This window comes from Lontra canadensis, unplaced genomic scaffold (genome assembly GCF_010015895.1).
Source record: "Lontra canadensis isolate GAN:19392208 unplaced genomic scaffold, GSC_riverotter_1.0 scaffold11, whole genome shotgun sequence".
In the NCBI taxonomy this organism is placed as follows: domain Eukaryota; kingdom Metazoa; phylum Chordata; class Mammalia; order Carnivora; family Mustelidae; genus Lontra; species Lontra canadensis.
Window position 1 is genome coordinate 24,017,911 of NW_022631005.1, and position 17,352 is coordinate 24,035,262.

At 45.3% G+C, this 17,352-nt stretch overlaps 1 protein-coding gene across 1 annotated transcript in view; it reads left to right on the top strand.

The window, feature by feature from the left end:
- The window catches only part of LCT (lactase), a 52,368-nt gene that overhangs the window by 13,732 nt on the left and 21,284 nt on the right, over nucleotides 1-17,352 (top strand). The window contains exons 4-7 of the mRNA XM_032856154.1: nucleotides 2,281-2,383; nucleotides 4,365-4,443; nucleotides 10,288-11,014; nucleotides 14,387-15,032. Coding sequence (XP_032712045.1) covers nucleotides 2,281-2,383; nucleotides 4,365-4,443; nucleotides 10,288-11,014; nucleotides 14,387-15,032 — 1,555 coding nt within the window. The remainder of the gene's footprint in view (nucleotides 1-2,280; nucleotides 2,384-4,364; nucleotides 4,444-10,287; nucleotides 11,015-14,386; nucleotides 15,033-17,352) is intronic.

The following is a 17,352-nucleotide window of genomic DNA, read 5'->3' on the forward strand; positions in this document are numbered from 1 at the left end:
TCCTTTTATTTCCTTAGGTAGGAATTAAATTCGGCATGTTGCACTTAACAGCTCAGATGCAGCTCAGAGATTCCGGATGGCTACTCAGATTTCCGGCTATGAGGACAGAACTGAGCTGGAGAGGAGACCGGCCCTCTCCATGGTCGTTGGTCACAAGCCTGTAGTGTTCCCACACACTTAGCCCCCCAGCACAGGAAGAATAGCTGAGTTCTCACCCAGGAACCCAAATCACACCACCCACAGCTTCCTTCCCTGCGTGCCCCACGTGCTTACCGTCCATCCTTAGTGCGGGCCCCCTACCTCCTTCTGGGTTGAATGCAGAGCAGCGGGGAGCAGGTGCCCTCTCCCTTCCCGTTTCCCTCAACTCTCCCCAGAGCACGTGCACATCCCTCTCTGAGCCTCAGGGTCCAGCAGCCGCTGCTCCTCCCACCAGCACGCAGGTGCTCTGGGCTGGAGGCCATCCTCAGGGCCAGCATCTCGATAAAGAGCCACAGCACGTCTGAATTCTGAATTCTGCGGGAGGTGCGTGAGCAGCCTCTCACATCCTCTTAGTAGGAGAGTTTCTGCTCTCCCAGGGAATTCTCTGCTCATCAGAAGACTCCTCCAGCTCTCCCATTCTGTGATAGTACAAGCCGCCCCCACTGTATATTGACCTTTAAGGATCGAGAAAATCCTCTGTTTCCTTAATATTTGGGCTTTCCCACATTGACCCAGCACAGGGAAAGGACAAGGGCTGTGTGAGCTGCAGCTCCACTAATTGTGGTCCTGGGCCACTTAGCTTCGCCAAGCTGAAGACCCCTTATCTATGAAGAAGGGACACTGTTGCAGGTGACTCGGAAAATAACATGCCCACCTTCTTTGGAAGTGGTTGTGTTGGTATCTCTCAGTGACCTTGAACTCCTCCGAGGAGGGAAAACTTGGTGTGGGGAAAATGACCAAAGCCGGCCTCCTCAAAAAAGGTTATTTAAGGTGAAGTCAAGCGGTATGCCAACAGATGGGTCCCCCAGTAATGGGTCAGTGATCAAAGGAGCGAGACTGATACAAAGCGAAGGTCAAGCAAAGCTTTATTTTGCGCCAAGCATCAAGAATCAAACCGGGGCCATCTCTTACAAAGAGGCGATGATTCCCAGCCTCACAGACTGACTTTTATAGAGCAAAGGCCATGTGGTTGAGCCTGGCCACACACAGGTGGCCAATGAGATTGCAACACTCAGAGAAAACTGCACAGTCATGCTAGGTCACACACGGGTGGCCAATTGAATTTCAATTTACCCTAGTAGATATTTGAACTAGCCTATCACCTTGGTCAGAATTGGCACCCAAAAGGTGGGGCCCACTCTCCTTCGTAGCTAGGGAGACCGTATGCGGGCCCCACTGATTGGATGTCTCCACCTGGCCTGACCTGCCCTTGTATCTGGGCTTTGCTACCTGGGACTGGTTTCCTGGACTTGCTTTTAAGTAAGTTCCTCTGGGAGGGGCAGGGGCAATCTAAGTTTACTGCATAAACAACAAAATGGCTCCCTCTGGCTAAGTAGGCCCTTACACCAACTTTCAAATGTTTCCTTCCACAGTGAAATGGCCTAGAAATGAGAGAAAAGTCACAACTGCTCCTTTTGAATGAAGACCTCTTCTTTTAGCTTTTTATCATGGGAAATGTCAAATATATCCAAACATAAATAGGAGAGTGTCATGAAGCCATCCCCAACTTCAAAATCTATTGACTCATGGCTAATCGTGTTCCATCTATCACCTACCTTCCCCTTATCAAGCCAGATTAGGCGTTTCTTTGTTGTTGCTGTTGTTGTTTTTAACTCATGACCCTAAGATCAAGACCTGAGCTGAGATCAAGAGCAGGACACTTAACTGACTGAGCCACCCAGGCACCCGTCAAGCCAGATTACTCTGACACAAACCCCAGACATTCATAAATACTGTTATGGTGGCACCTGATTAAGCTTCTTGTCATAACAAAGGCCTCTAACGTGAGTGGATGGCCTTATTCCTGGTCCCAACACAGGGCCGGGTTCTAGGAGGAGACTTGTAAGCATGTTGAACCTGTCTCTTGGCCGGGGGTCAATGGGGAGAGTGGCTGATGTTACTGAAAAGTGTCGACTGTTCTCGCTCAGGGTCTAGGGTCTGCTCCCATCACTAATTGACCTGGCTGGAGAACGTTTCTCGACCCAGGGTGTTTATAGCCTCTCATCTTGAAGCTCTATCCCTGTTATCAAAAGACTTACTCTAGACAGCTCCCGTTCACTTGCTGGCTTTGATCTTTTTCAGACTATTGAGCCAAAAGTGAAAATTTTTATCTTCAATCTGAGATTCCAAGACTGTCCTTCCACCAGGAAGAACTCAACCGGGCTGCTCTTTAGCCTTCTCGAGGGTGAGTGGACCGTTGCTGGAGAGGTTTGTTTTTGTCCTTCCAAGTTTTTATTTCAATTCAAGATAGTTAACATACAGTGGAGTATTGGTTTCAGGAGTAGAATCGAGTGATTCATCACTTACCTAGAACATCCGGAGCTCATAACAACTAGTGCCCTCCCTAATGCCCATCACCCATTTAGTCCATCCTCCACCCACCTCCCTCCATCAATCCTCAGTTTGTTCTCTGTAGGTAAGAGTCTCATGGTTTGCCTCTCTCTGTTTTTATCTTATTTTTCCTTCCCTTCTGCTATTTCATCATAGCAGATGAACAGAATTCCTAAATTCTGCCTGAGTGAAATCCTATGGTATTTGTCTTTCTCTGACCTATTTTGTTTAGCATAATGTACTCTAGTTCTAGCCATGTTGTTGCCAATGACAAGATTTCATTCTTTTTGATGGCTAAATAATACTCTATTGTATATACACCACATCTTCTTTATGCATTCACCAGTTGATGGATATTTGGGCTCTTTCCATAATTTGGCTGTTGTTCATAATGCTGCTATAAACATTGGGGTGCATGTGCCCCTTCAAATCACTGCTTTTGTATCCTTCTTGTAAATACCTACTAGTGCCAATGCTAGATTGTAGGGTAGCTCTATTTTTAACTTTTTGAGGAAACTCCCTACTGTTTTCCAGAGTGGCTATGCCAGTTTGCATTCCCACCAACAGTGTAAGAGGTTCTGCTTTTGCTGGTGAGGTTTTGAGTGACATTTGGTGCACTGGCATGGGGAGTAGCAGTTTTAAAAGTCTGAGGTTCCAGTAAGAGGAGGGACCAGAAGAGGGCTGGTCTGAGACTTCTCCCCAGATGGGCTTAGTGTCCCTTGCCTTTGTATTCTTGGTACCTTAGCTCCCATTGACTTGAGAAAGAAGAGAGGCTCTGTACAAAGATGACAAAGATGCTTTGGTCTTTTGGAAATAAAGACCATTAGGCTTCCAGGTTCAGGTATAAGTATGGGAACTGCTCTGTGCCTGAGTGTCCCTTTTCATTACTGCTCCCTCCAAGATCTCTCACCTTTGGCCCCCTCCACTTATCCTTCCTCTTTTCCCCATTACCTCAGCTTGCACATGGCCCTGGTGAGCACCTTACTGAAGCCTTCAGATCTAAGACAGGCAGTTCATGGACCATCTTCTCCGTGTCTCTTAGTTCAAATTCATGAGAGTGAATCTGATTGGTGGACCGTGGATCAAGAGATCACTCAGGGTCCAGTCACATCAAGGGAAAGATGGATTGTGTTAAGGCATCAGGGGCTGAGGTCTACTAGAGAGGGGCAGGTTCCTGGGTGTCCTGGTATTCATTTCCAGTCACCCTATAAGGTAGAGTAGAGTAGAGGCCAGTAGTGCCCTTTCTACTACTTGTAATCAGTGCTGAGCCAGCTTCATAGACCTCACAACACTCATCCATAGATACAATTTAATAACCCTCACCCTAACTCACATTTGATGGCATAATGATTTCTGTTCTTAAGTTCCATCCCTTTCTAAATGGCTAAAATGGTCAATTTATTGTTTATGCATAGTTCACAACAATTTTAAAAATTCCATCTCCTTCTGATGTTTGAGTTCTTCTAAATCAGTTGTTCTCCATGTGTGGTCTTCAGACCAGCAGGGTCAGCATCCCCTGAGAACTTGCTAGATATTCAAATCCTCGAGCCCCACATCAAATGCACTGGCTCAGAAACTTTGGGGTGGGCCCAGCAATCCGTGTTTAACAAGGTCTGCAGGTGATTCAGATGCACAGGGAAGTTTGAGAACCACTGTTCTAGCTACATGGAAGTCAGCTCTGACCTCCTTACCTCTTTAGCACATGGTATATTCCAGGGAGCTTAGAATGATTGCTTGGAGCTTGGGTGTGGAATAAATAAGAAAATAATTGACTGCATCCATAAACACTGTTGGTTGGGCTTCCAGGAGCCTTAAATACACTTCTTGTTTTACAGCCATAAGTGAACACCAGGTTCTCACCATTGGGTCTGATGTTAATACTCTGCTAAGCTGTTCACCAAGTTCCAAGAGAAGGTAATGTTGGGTTTCCTGTTGAACTATCAATTTCCCGTTGAAATATCAATATCAATGATACTTGCAGAATGCTGTTTCACGTGTGTACTCGTGGGGGACTGTTGTCATCTGCCTCTTGGCCAGTGATTTTTATCCGGATGAGAAATGAAGTCTCCAAGGGGACAGCAGCAAGAGAGCCAGTCTCCCACTGCATCTGACTCTGGGCCTACGTGTTTCTGCATCCTCCCTTGTCATTCTGCCCTTGTGAGCCTAGCGGTTTGCCCAAGTCCACACAGCAAGCAGAGCTGGGATTTTGAACCCTTGCCTTCTAGTTGAAGAGCTTGCTGGAGGTAGTGTGTGTTTGTGGAAGGCTGGGTTAAAGATAGATCTGACTGCCTCATTGAAGTTACATGACCTGAGCAAGTGAGGGGAGTTCTCTGCACCCGTTTCCTCCTGTGAACTGTGAAACCTCTTTCCCACAAGGAGACAGTAGTATAGGTTGGAGATTCAGCTGTTGCAGTGAGGCAGAAGCCTAACTCAGGGATTTTCTGAGAGGTTTTATTTTTTTAAAGATTTATTTATGTGTTTTAGAGAGAGGGACTGAATGGTGTGGGGGAGCAGATGGAGAAGGAGAGAGAGAAATTCAAGCAGACTCCACACTGAGGGCAAAACCTGATGCGGGGCTTGATCCCACGACCCATGGGATCACAACTTGAGCCAAATCCGAGAGTCAGACATTTAACAGACTGTGCCACCCAGGTGCCCCTGAAAGGTTTTAATCTATGGTGTGGTTGCAAATAATTTCTTACTGAATGATTGAAGTACCAAAATTTGTAAATGGCATATTAAAAAAAATTAGAGTGGATATGAGGTTACCCCCATAATGACACCCTCACACACTCATAGTCTGATATGCTTCTCAAGTGAACAAGAAAACGATGGTGTGGTGAGCAACACCACAGGTCGTTCCCTAGATCACTCAGCCTTCTATGGGTGTGTTACATGCATGAGTTCATGCACCATTTGTTGACAAAGGACAAAGACTGGAAAGAAGCATTTGGCTTCCCAGACTTTCAGCTAGAGCTCTCCTTGTCCTTCACCTTAGACTTCACTAGGACAGCTCAGTCCAAGGTCATACACTTTAGCTGCTACCACCTTTTTGTCCTTTTCCTCTCCCAGCACTTGTATATTCTGTTGTCCAGTCCTCTCAACTCACTTCAAGCCAGCAGGTCACACCAACAAGCCCAAAGCAGCTGCTGCATGTAAGGCTTTGTCCTGGGAGTATGAACGGTGGAAAGAGGAGACCTGTCAGAACCGCTCCCTGACCATGCTTGGAGTCAGTGGAGGCATGCTGGCCACATCTTTTCAGAAAATAGTACTCAAGAGGCCATAAAAAGAAGGGCTACCCTGAAAGCTCAGTGCCTGCAAAACCACAAGATGTCATGTAACACCTGCTCCAAGGTTCTCCCTCTAAACCTTGGCCTGAAGCAAACATCCAACCCTGGCTAACAGTAACCTGACAGCCAGGGGTCCTCACTCGGGTGGACATCGGTGGAGAGCCCACTGGGGGCCGGAACAAGTGGGGGCGGTGGCTTTCCAACAGGACTAACATTTTCTCTTCGAGAATCTTAGACCTCAGAGGGGAGACAGGCCCACAAATGACTCTAACGCCAGACTGTGGGAGGAGCACTGCTCCCCAGATGGGGGAGAAAGAGCATTATCTGGGATGATCCGAGGTGGCTGGGGGCAGGGGAGGGACAGCTGAAGGAGGGCTACCTGAAAGGCCTGGGCATAGGGATCGAGGCTTCGTGTGCTAAATCTCTTCCCAAGTTAGGCAAACCCTAGACTCCCTGCATTAAACCTTTAGAGGGGCGCCTGGGTGGCTCAGTCATTGAGCACCTGTCATCAGCTCAGGTCATGAGATCATGGGATCAAGCCTCGCACTGGGCTCCCAGCTTGGTGGGAAACCTGCTTCTCCCTCTCCCACTCCCCTGCTTGTGTTCCCTCTATCACTGTGTCTCTCTCTATCAAATAAATAAATAAAAATAAAATCTTAAAAAAAAAACCAAAACTTTAGAGTAAATGAGGGACACCTGGCTACCTCAGTCAGAAGAACCTGTGACTCTTGATCTTAGGGTTGTGAGTTTTAGCCCCACTTTGGGTATAGAGATTACCGAAATAATTTTTAAATTAAAAAAAAAAAAAAGAAAAGTCTTTAGAGCACACTGTATTTTGTCTAGGGGCTGTTTGTTTATTTCTTCAAGACCTAATTTCTTCCAAGCTAGGAGGACAGCCAGAATCAGGAGGGCTGGGTCAGAACAGCTGAGGCTGTTCACTGAGTGGGTGTCACTTGTGTCCTGATTGTGCTCCAGAGACCTGCATATATTATGGATAATCCACAACTATAGATCATTCCCCCCCACTGCTGTTTTAGCAAATGTATTAGCTAATGCTTCATAAAACAGGAGGTGTTTAGGTTTGGAAGACCCAGGTTTGCTCCATGGGATGGAGGTCCCTCTGCAGTGTCCCTGTCACTTCTACCAGTTCTGTGCTCTGTGCCAACCTAGTACTAATGTCATCCTCTCTCCACAAGATGGCCCTTGGACAGGAGATGCTCTTGGACTGCACGTCCTTGGGCCTCCCTCACCCCCACCCCATATATTTTCTTCCCTGGACCGAACACACCCACCTCCACAGACCTTTCCTCAAGGTTGCCCTCTGGTGGTATAACTGCCACAAGCTTTAAAAATTTATTTATTTATTTATTTATTTATTTATTTATAATTAATTATTTTTATTAACATATAATGTATTATTTGCCCCAGGGGTACAGGTCTGTGAATCGTCGGGCTTACACATTTCACAGCACTCACCATAGCACATACCCTCCCCTGTGTCCATAACCCAACCACCTTCTCCACACCAGCAACCTTCAGTTTGTTTCATGAGATTAAGAGTCTCTTATGGTTTGTCTCCCTCCCAATCCCATCTTGTTTCATTTTTCCTTTCCTACCCTGCAAATTCCCCACTCTGCCTCTCAAATTCCTCATATCAGGGAGATCATATGATAATTGTCTTTCTCTGATTGACTTATTTCGCTCAGCATAATACCTTCTAGTTCCATCCACGTTGTTGCAAATGGCAAGATTTCATTTCTTTTGATGGCTGCATAGTATTCCATTTTATACACACACACACACACACACACACCCCCCACATCTTCTTTATCCATTCTTCTGTTGATGGACATCTAGGCTCTTTCCACAGTTTGGCTCTTGTGGACATTGCTGCTATAAACATTTGGGTGCACGTGGCCCTTCAGATCACTACATTTGCATCGTTAGGGTAAATACACAGTAGTGCGATTGCTGGGCCATAGGGTAGCTCTATTTTCAACTTTTTGAGGAACATCCATGCTGTTTTCCAGAGTGGCTGCACCAGCTTACATTCCCATTAACAGTGAAGGAGGGTTCCCCTTTCTCCGCGTCCTTGCCAAAATCTGTCGTTTCCTGACTTGTTAATTTTAGCCATTCTGACTGGTGTGAAGTGGTATCTCACTGTGGTTTTGATTTGAATTTCTGTGAGGCTGAGTGACGTGGAGCACTTTTTCATGTGTCTGTTTGCCATCTGGATGTCGTCTTTGCAGAAACATTTATTCATATCCTCTGCCCATTACTGCCACGTGCTTTTGAACTGTGCTTTCCATCCCGCAGGGCAGTACTTGGAGATTGGGAAATCAATTCAGGGTTTGTTTTGAAATATTAGAAAAAATGTTTTATTTTAAAAAATGATGGAAAGACAGAAGGAGAGAAATGGACTAAAAACAAAATAGAAAATAGACTATTCATGTAAGGATAGCATTTTTATGTTCTATTTCAAATCTATATTTATCTGAATTTATATGAAATATTAAAAATATATAAATATCTACACACAAATATAGTGATATATAGTTAAAAGCACACTTGTTTATTAAGATTTTATTTATTTGAGGGGCTTTCAGTGAGTTTAGCTTCTGCCTTTGGCTTGGGTCATGATCTCAGGGCCCTGGGATTGAGCCCCGCATCGAGCTCTCTGCTCAGCAGGGAGCTTGCTTCCCCCTCTCTCTCTGCCTGCCTCTTTGCCTACTTGTGATCTCTCTCTGTCAAATAAATAAATAAAATCTTTGAAAAAAAAGATTTTATTTATTTGAGGGAGAGAGCGAGCAGAGGGAAAGGGAGAAGCAGACTCCCTGTTGAGTAAGGAACTCAACAGGAGGCTTGATCCTAGGACCCTGGGACCATGACCCAAGCCAAAGGCAGACAGTTAACCAGCTGAGACATCCAGGCGCCCCTGAAAGCACAGACTTTGCTCTACGACTTGCAAACTGTGTGATCAAGGTGTTCTCATTTAAAAGAAAATGAGAAGGGCACCTGGGTGGCTCAGTGGGTTAAGCCTCTGCCTTCGGCCCAGGTCATGATCTCAGCGTCCTGGGATTGAGCTCTGCATCAGGCTCTCTGCTCAGCAGGGAGCCTGCTTCCCCCTCTCTCTTTGCCTGTCTCTCTGCCTACTTGTGATTTCTCTCTCTGTGTGTGTCAAATAAATAAATGAAATCTTTTAAAAAAATTTTTAAAAAATAAAAAAATAAAAGAAAATGAGATATGAGTTCATTTACATTAAAAAGGCTGGAGATGGATAATCTAGAGAAGGTATAATCATCGGGAATCCAGGCTCCGATCTCGTTTTGTCATCCTTAGTAAGGCTTCTACCTTATGGTCCAGGATGGATGCTTGAGCTCCTACTATTATATCCACAGTCCAGGCATCATGGAGAAAGGACTGCCACTCACCATTCTCCTCCAGTGCCCCAGGGCAGGTCCCAGTGGAAGAGCTAGAGTTGATATTTAGCTAGTGCATATCAGTAGAGCTATACCAGTAGCTCAATTATTGAACTGCTTCTGTACCAGCTGGTAACTAGGTGCTGGTCTCCTGATGCCCAGAACTTACTCATTTCTTAAAGTCTCAGTTTCTTTTTCTGCAGGATAAGGATACATAATTGTAGTACTTATCTCATAAATCTGTAAATATTAAATGAGAGACCAACAGCATTCTTATCATAGGGGCCAGTACAGAATCAAGGCATAATGAATTAAAGCCATCATTATTATTAGCTATGTTGTTTTTATTTAGTTAATTAAGTTATTGAGAGCGAGGTCGGGGAGGGGCAGGGGGAGAGAGTAAATTTTTTTTTTCTTCAAGATTTTATTTACTTATTTGACTGAGGGACACGCAGCAAGAGAGGGAGCACAAGCAGGGGGAGTGGGAGAGGGAGAAGCAGGCTTCCCATGGAGCAGGGAGCCGGATGCAGGGCTCAATTCCAGGACTCTGGGATCAGGACCTGGGCAGAAGGTAGAGGCTTAACGACTGAGCCACCCAGGCACCCAAGAGAGTAAATCTTAAGCAGGAGCCCAGCACAGGGCTTGATATCAGGACCCTGAGATCATGACCTGAGCAGAAATAAGAGTCCAGTACTTAGCCCAAGAAGCTACAGAGGCACCCCAATTAGGTATGTTTTTTTTATAAATAATAAGGAAAAAATGGCATAGAACCAAAGACAGTACTCAAGGACAAGCTAATACAGGGAACAGTGGGCTTGGCACAGTGTTTGACTCCTGCAGGAGCAATAATAACTGACCTAAGAACAGGCAATAATAGTAATTTCCCCACCCATCAGTCACTTCCTGCCGACAACTTTGTGGGTACGGTTTTTTCCCTCCGTGTTTCTGGAACCTCCCCTGATGACCCACGTTGTCGCTATCCATCTGTCTCAGGGCGGAGGTAAGCCACAGAGTCATCCCTGTGTCCCTTTGTCTTCCCAACCCTGCAGCGGGCCCCGCTCTGGGATGGGCAGCCGTTCCCTTCAGGCCTCGGCGCCGCGGGACGTGGGGCGCGCAGCCGGCTCCTCGCCTCAAGGCTCGGCCTACCGGAGAGTCTGGGCGACCTTTGCCAACCAGTCCAGGGCTGAGAGAGACGCTTTCCTGCGGGATGTTTTCCCTGAAGACTTCCTCTGGGGCGTCTCCACCGGAGCCTTCAACGTGGAAGGCGGCTGGGCCGAGGGTGGAAGGGGGCCGAGCGTCTGGGACCCGATGGGGCACCTGAATGCCGCCCGGGGCGCAGTGACACCGGAGGTGGCCAGTGACAGTTACCACAAAGTGGACATCGATGTGACCCTGCTCCGGGGCCTCCGAGCCCAGGTGTACAAGTTTTCCATCTCCTGGTCCCGCATCTTCCCCAGCGGCCGCGGGCACCGGCCCAGCCCCCAGGGCGTCGCGTACTACAGCAGGCTCGTGGACAGCTTGTTGGCCGCGGGCATCGAGCCCATGGCCACGCTCTTCCACTGGGACCTGCCCCGGGCGCTGCAGGAGTACGGTGGGTGGCAGAACGACAGCGTGGTGGACGCGTTCCTGGACTATGCGGCTTTTTGCTTCGCCACCTTCGGGGACCGCGTGAAGCTGTGGGTGACCTTCCACGAGCCGTGGGTGATGAGCTACGCCGGCTATGGCACTGGCCGCCATGCGCCAGGCCTCTCAGACCCAGGGGTGGCTTCTTTCAAGGTATGTCTGGGCCCACCACACTGGGGGAGACATTTCTCTGGGAGTAAGTCATTTTCTCTTCCCTTCAGCAGGACTTTCCTTTTTGTCCTTTAAAAGAAGCCAGAAGGGGGAGGGAAGGCACTGGAAATTGTTAATCACCTTATTTTTCCAGACGCTGTGCTGGCACTTGGAAACAGTCATTATGTCCTTGGCACAGCGCTGCTGGCTGAGGGAATTGGGGGTGGGAGAACAGGAACTGCTTCCAATGGTGTCGGTGGGGGGCCGGCGTTTGGAGCCAGAATTGGGGCCAGCACATTCTCCATGTGGAGAGTGGAAAGTGACAGAAAACCGAACCCAGACTAACCTAAGCAAAGAGGGAATCTGTCTCCCTAGGAAACTGAAAAGTCTGGGTTTTAGCTGGTCACAGTGGAACTTGATCAGACCTAGAACGTGCCACTATACTCAATTTTTCTTCTTCTCTTGCCCCCCTACCCCCGCCCGGCTTTCTACTTGAACTGCCTGCTAACCAGATGGCTGCAGCCCTGCTCTCCTCCTTCAAGACCAGCAGGAAAGCAAGCTTGCCTCTCTTTTGCCATTCCCAGCAAATGCCTTCCTATGTCTTGTGGCTGCTGCCTGGGTTGCATGCCCACCCCCGAACCTGTCACTGGGTCTAGGCTAGGGGACTGGAATGCACTGGCTGGTTTGGGTCCTGATGCCAGCTCTACCCTTTCACACTGGCTGAGAGGAAGTGGGGGAGAAAGGGTCCAGCTCTCCAGAGGCTAGTCAGTATAGCATTCCCATAAGAAGGGGATGTATATACTGGAGACAACAATTTAAATGGCTTACTATAGGCCCTTTCCATCCTTCCCATATTTCTTCAAAATCTCAGCCTTCCCTGGCAGCCTTCTTCAGGATGGACTGGTTAGTCTGGCTTTCTCCCACCACACTTGGGGTTCTCTTCTGAAATAGGAGTCTTTGCCCCATACTGGTTGTTAAAGAGGACACCATGGCTCATGTCCTTGAGATTTAAAGCTTTTTGGAGGAGATGATACAAATACACATAAGAAAATTAGAGAACAGAGCACCTGGCTTGCTCAGTGGGTTAAAGCCTCTGCCCTCAGCTCAGGTCATGATCCCAAGGTCCTGGGATCGAGCCCCACATTGAGCTCTCTGCTCAGTGGGGAGCCTGCTTCTTCCTCTCACTCTCTGCCCACCTCTCTGCCTACTTGTGATTACTCTCTGTCAAACAAATAAATAAAATCTTAAAAAAGAAAATTAGAGAACAGTCTCAAATGTCCACAATGAGATAGAAAAATTGGAATCGGTGACTTGATGAAATGCCAAAAAATCATAGCACTGAAGTCAAGGCTTCTACTCTGTTCTCATTCAGCAAGTGACCATACACACTGAAAGAGAACACTTCTGAAAATGGAAGGTTGGAACCTTTCTATTCCTCTCTTCATTGTAAAACTCATACTAACCTCTTCTCCTTAGGCTTCTTATCCCTACAAGTGTGGCTCCTGGAAAGCCTACCTCACTTTGGTCTTTCACATCTTGCTTTTATGTATTAATTAAAACAGTATAATGCCTTTAAGGGAAAATTTCATAGAAAAAGTTTCTTTCCTGATTCTGCCCCTGTTTCCTTCCAGTCCTGGCTCCCTTGCATTCACAGTGTACTCACAGTGCACTTGATTTGGTGCATTTTTTAAGTTGACTTTATTTTTTATAGTAGTTTTAAGTTCATAGCAAAATTGAACAGAAGTTACATTGATTTCCCATATACTGTCTGCCCCCCATTATCAACACCCCCCCATTACCAGCATGGTACATTTTTTACAATTGATGACCCTACACTGACACATCACAATTACCCCGTGCCCATTTTTCAACTGACTTGTCATTAACACTTTTCCATGTTCCGTGGCCACAGTGGCTGGTTCTGCTAGTGGTCTGATAGCCCACCGAGCCCCCTGCCTTACACGGACTCATTTAGGAGGTAAGCAGTCCTACCTTTTGGAAAGGAGCGCAGTTTGCCATGGAGTTTAGGACCCAGTTAAAGACTAACATTTGGAACATGAGAAGCAGTGAGGAATTTCATTTCTAGGGCCTATTTTGATATGAAATTCTTCAATAATAAATGTCATCATTTTCAGAAGATAAAAATGAAAAAGGAAAGGAAGCTATGAAGCCACAAGCTCCTGCCTGCACTCCAGGTTTCTGCTTGGCGCTTGTATACACTTTTTTAAAAGATTTTATTTATTTATTTGACAGAGAGAGGGAACACAAGCAAGTTGAGTGGGAGAGAGAGAATCAGGCTCCCAGCTGAGCAGGGAACCCAATGTGGGGCTCGATCCCAGGACCCTGGGATCATGACCTGAGCTGAAGGCAGATGCTCAGTGACTAAACCACCCAGGCACCCTTGTATCCACAATCTTCTTTAGTGCTTCTAAATGGATCCATAATTACTGCTTCTTGCAGAAAAGGAAACTGAATGAGAAGATTGAGTTTCCTGAGCAAGTTAGTGACAAAGTCAAGATTAAAATCTATGTGTATTATACTCCAGGCCCACCACTTTTGCCTGTTTTCCCATGGTGCTCTGCCAAGGGAAGCTGTTGACTTTTGTAAGACCTTGAGTTAAGTCTACAAAGAGGTTCCTGGGCATGGGTTTTCTTTCTAGATTTCACTATAGAAAGGAGGACATGTAGGTTAGAATTATCCCATTCCTTGTATGGCAACTAAAATGATCCCCCCAAATTTGTTGTTGATGAATTAGTCAATAAGGATTATTGAGGGCAAAGGCAGAATAGCATCGTTTGGGACAATACAGGCCTAGAGTCAGACTTCCTGCATTCTACCCTCTCTGGATCTTGTTTCCCTCATTGTACAGTGGTAATAATAATTATACTTGCCATATAAGGTTGTTGTAAGAAATACATGAGAGAATTCATTAGCAATGTTAACTATGAAATATGGTGTTGGTGCTGCTGCTATTGACCTGTCTGTGGTGGTGGTGGTGACTCATTGACATTGTCATTGACTTACTGTCTCTGTTGTCTGCATTGTTGATATTGCCAGCACTGGTGTTGATGGTGTTGTCAGTGTCAACAATGTCCATGTCCTTGATTTATTGACATTATTAGCATCTGTCTTAACTTCTTATTGATATTGTTGACTTGTTGACATTGGCATTAACTTGCTGATGACTTGCTGATGTTGTTTATGTTACTCTTTTTATTGATGTGGACATTTTCACTGTTAATGTTGTCATTAATATTGGTAACCTGGACATTGGTGTTAACTTGTTGATGTTGTAGACTTGTTATTGGCTTATGATTGTTGGCTTTGCTGTTGGTTGTTATGAAGCACTGTATTCCCTTCTTTCTTCCTCACAAGGTGGCTCACTTGGTCCTCAAGGCTCATGCCAGAGTTTGGCACCACTATAATAGTCACTATCGTCTACAGCAGCAAGGACGTGTGGGCATTGTGTTGAACTCAGACTGGGCAGAACCTCTGTCTCCAGAGAGGCCCGAGGACCTCACAGCCTCTGAACGCTTCTTGCATTTCATGCTGGGCTGGTTTGCACACCCCATCTTTGTGGATGGAGACTACCCTGCTGCCCTGAAGGCCCAGATCCAACAGATGAACCAACAGTGCCCCAGTCCTGTGGCCCAGCTCCCTGAGTTCACCGAAGCAGAGAAGCAGCTTCTGAAAGGCTCTGCTGACTTTCTGGGTCTGTCTCATTATACCTCCCGCCTCATCAGCAAGACCCAAGAAGATTCCTGCATCCCCAGCTATGATACCATTGGGGGCTTCTCCCAACATGTGGACCCTGCGTGGCCTCAGACCTCATCCTCTTGGATTTATGTAGTACCCTGGGGTATAAGGAGACTGTTGCAGTTTGTATGTTTGGAATATACAAGAGGAAAAGTTCCGATCTACCTGGCTGGAAATGGCATGCCCATAGGGGAGACCGAAGATCTCTTTGAGGATTCCTTGAGAGTGGACTACTTCAATAAATATATCAATGAGGTGCTCAAGGGTAAGAATGATGTTGGTGATTGGAAAGTGCGTGGTACTTCTCCAAGTCTTCAGAGTTTTGTTTAATGAGACAAAGATAGTCTTCCAAGAAAATGAAGCCAAAAAGTAGTAGTAGTAGTAGTAGTAGTAGTAGTAGTAGTAATAGCATGAATCCTTCACATTACTCTCCTGTCTCCCCCAGAAGCCTCAAGTTTTTGTTCCTGTGTTATTTCCTATAATGCCTCCTTCTCCATTCTGCCCATCTGAGTCTTATCCACTGATCAGGCATCATCTTTTTTTAATGCATTCATTTAACAAAAATGTATTCAGTACCTATTATGTGCCACACATTGCACAAGACTGTAGGGGTAAAATATTGAACAAATATCACTTTTTCCCAGAGGACACTCAGAGTTTACAGAGGAACCCAGAAAGTTACAATATAGGATGACAATGGCATTATAAGATGGGACTCCAACACATTAAATCTTCCCTCATTGTTCTGGCCACATTAATCTCCATCTTCTTTAACCAGATCTAACACCTACATTCCACACCATTAACTTTGATCCAGTTAATTCATACCTACAGAATCATTCTTGCCTAACAAAGCTTCAAATGTATTTTAAATTTTTAAAAAATTTTAATTCCAGTATAGTTAATATACAGTGTTATATCGGTTTTAGGTATACAATATAGTGATGACAATTCTATACATTACTTAGTGCTTATCATGGTAAATGTACTCATAATCTCCATCTGTTTCACTCATCTCCACACCCCCTCCTCTTTGGTAACCATCAGCTTGTTCTATGTGGCTGAGAGTCTTGGTTTGTCTCTTGTATTCTTTGTTTCTTAAATTCCACATATGAGTGAAATCATATGGTATTTGTATTTATCTGATTGACCTGTTTCACTTGGCATTATACCCCCTCCATCCATCCGTGTTGTTGCAATTGGTAAGATTTCATTCTTTTTTATAGTTGGGTAATATTGCATTGTATATATAAATACCACATCATCTTTATCCATTCATCTTTTTTTTTTAAAGATTTTATTTATTTATTTGACAGAGCTCACAAGTAGACGGAGAGGCAGGCAGAGAGAGAGGGGGGGAAGCAGGCTCCCCGCTGAGCAGAGAGCCCGATGCGGGGCTCGATCCCAGGACCCTAGGATCATGACCTGAGCCGAAAGCAGAGGCTTTAACCCACTGAGCCACCCAGGCGCCCCCATTCATCTTTTGATAGAGACTTGGGCTGCTTCCATAATTTGGCTGTTGTAATTAATGCTGCAATGAACAGGGTACAGGGTACATATATCTTTTTGAATTAGTGTTTTTTATATTCTTTGGGTAAATACCCAGTAGTAGAATTACTGGATCATAGGGTAATTCTATTTTTAATTTTTTGAGGAACCTCCATGCTGTTTTCCCCAGTGGCTGTAGTAATTTGCATTCCCACCCAACAGTGCATGAGAGTTCCTTTTTCTCCACTTCCTCACCTGCACTTGCTGTTTCTTGTGTTTTTTTATTTTAGCCATTCTGACGGGTCTGAAGTGATATTTCATTGTAGTTTTGATTTACATTTTCCTGATGATGAGTGATGTTGAACATCTTTTCATGGGTCTGTTGGCCATCTGTATGTCTTCTTTGGAGAAATGTCTGCTTGTGTGTTCTGCCCATTTTTAAAATTGGATTTTTTATTTTTTGGGTATTGAGTTGTATCGGTTCCTTATTTTGAATACTAACTCTTTTTTGGATATGTAGTTTTCAAATATCTTTTCCTATTCCAGAGGTTGTCTTTTAGTTTTGTTGATGGTTTCCTTTGCTGTGCAGAAGCTTTTTATTTTGATGTAGGCCCAATACTTTATTTCTGGTTTTGTTTTGTTTGCCTCAGGACACATCTAGAAAGATGTCGATATGACCAATGTTAGAGAAATTACTGCTTATGCTCTCTCTTTTCTATGATTGTTATGGTTTCAGGTCTCATATTTACATTTTTAATACATTTGAGTTTATTTTTGTGTATGGTGTAGAAAACTGGTCCAGTTTCATTCTTTTGCATGTAGCTAACTTTCCCTATGCTATTTATTGAAGAGACTTTTCCCCATATGCCTTTTTATTCTAAGTAAAAAGGAATGGCAAATCGTTTTCATCTCATATGTCAGTGCTAATCAGTTGATAAGTGGGTCAGTGCTAATCAGTTGATAAGTGGTGCGTCACCTGCCTATGTTAAGGGGGCTATGTTGAGAAGATTTCAAGGCCTTGTCTAGATTCACTGAAAGAGTTGATTAGTAATACCTGCCCTAGGCACTTCAGTAAGGAATGGAGAAACACAGTCACT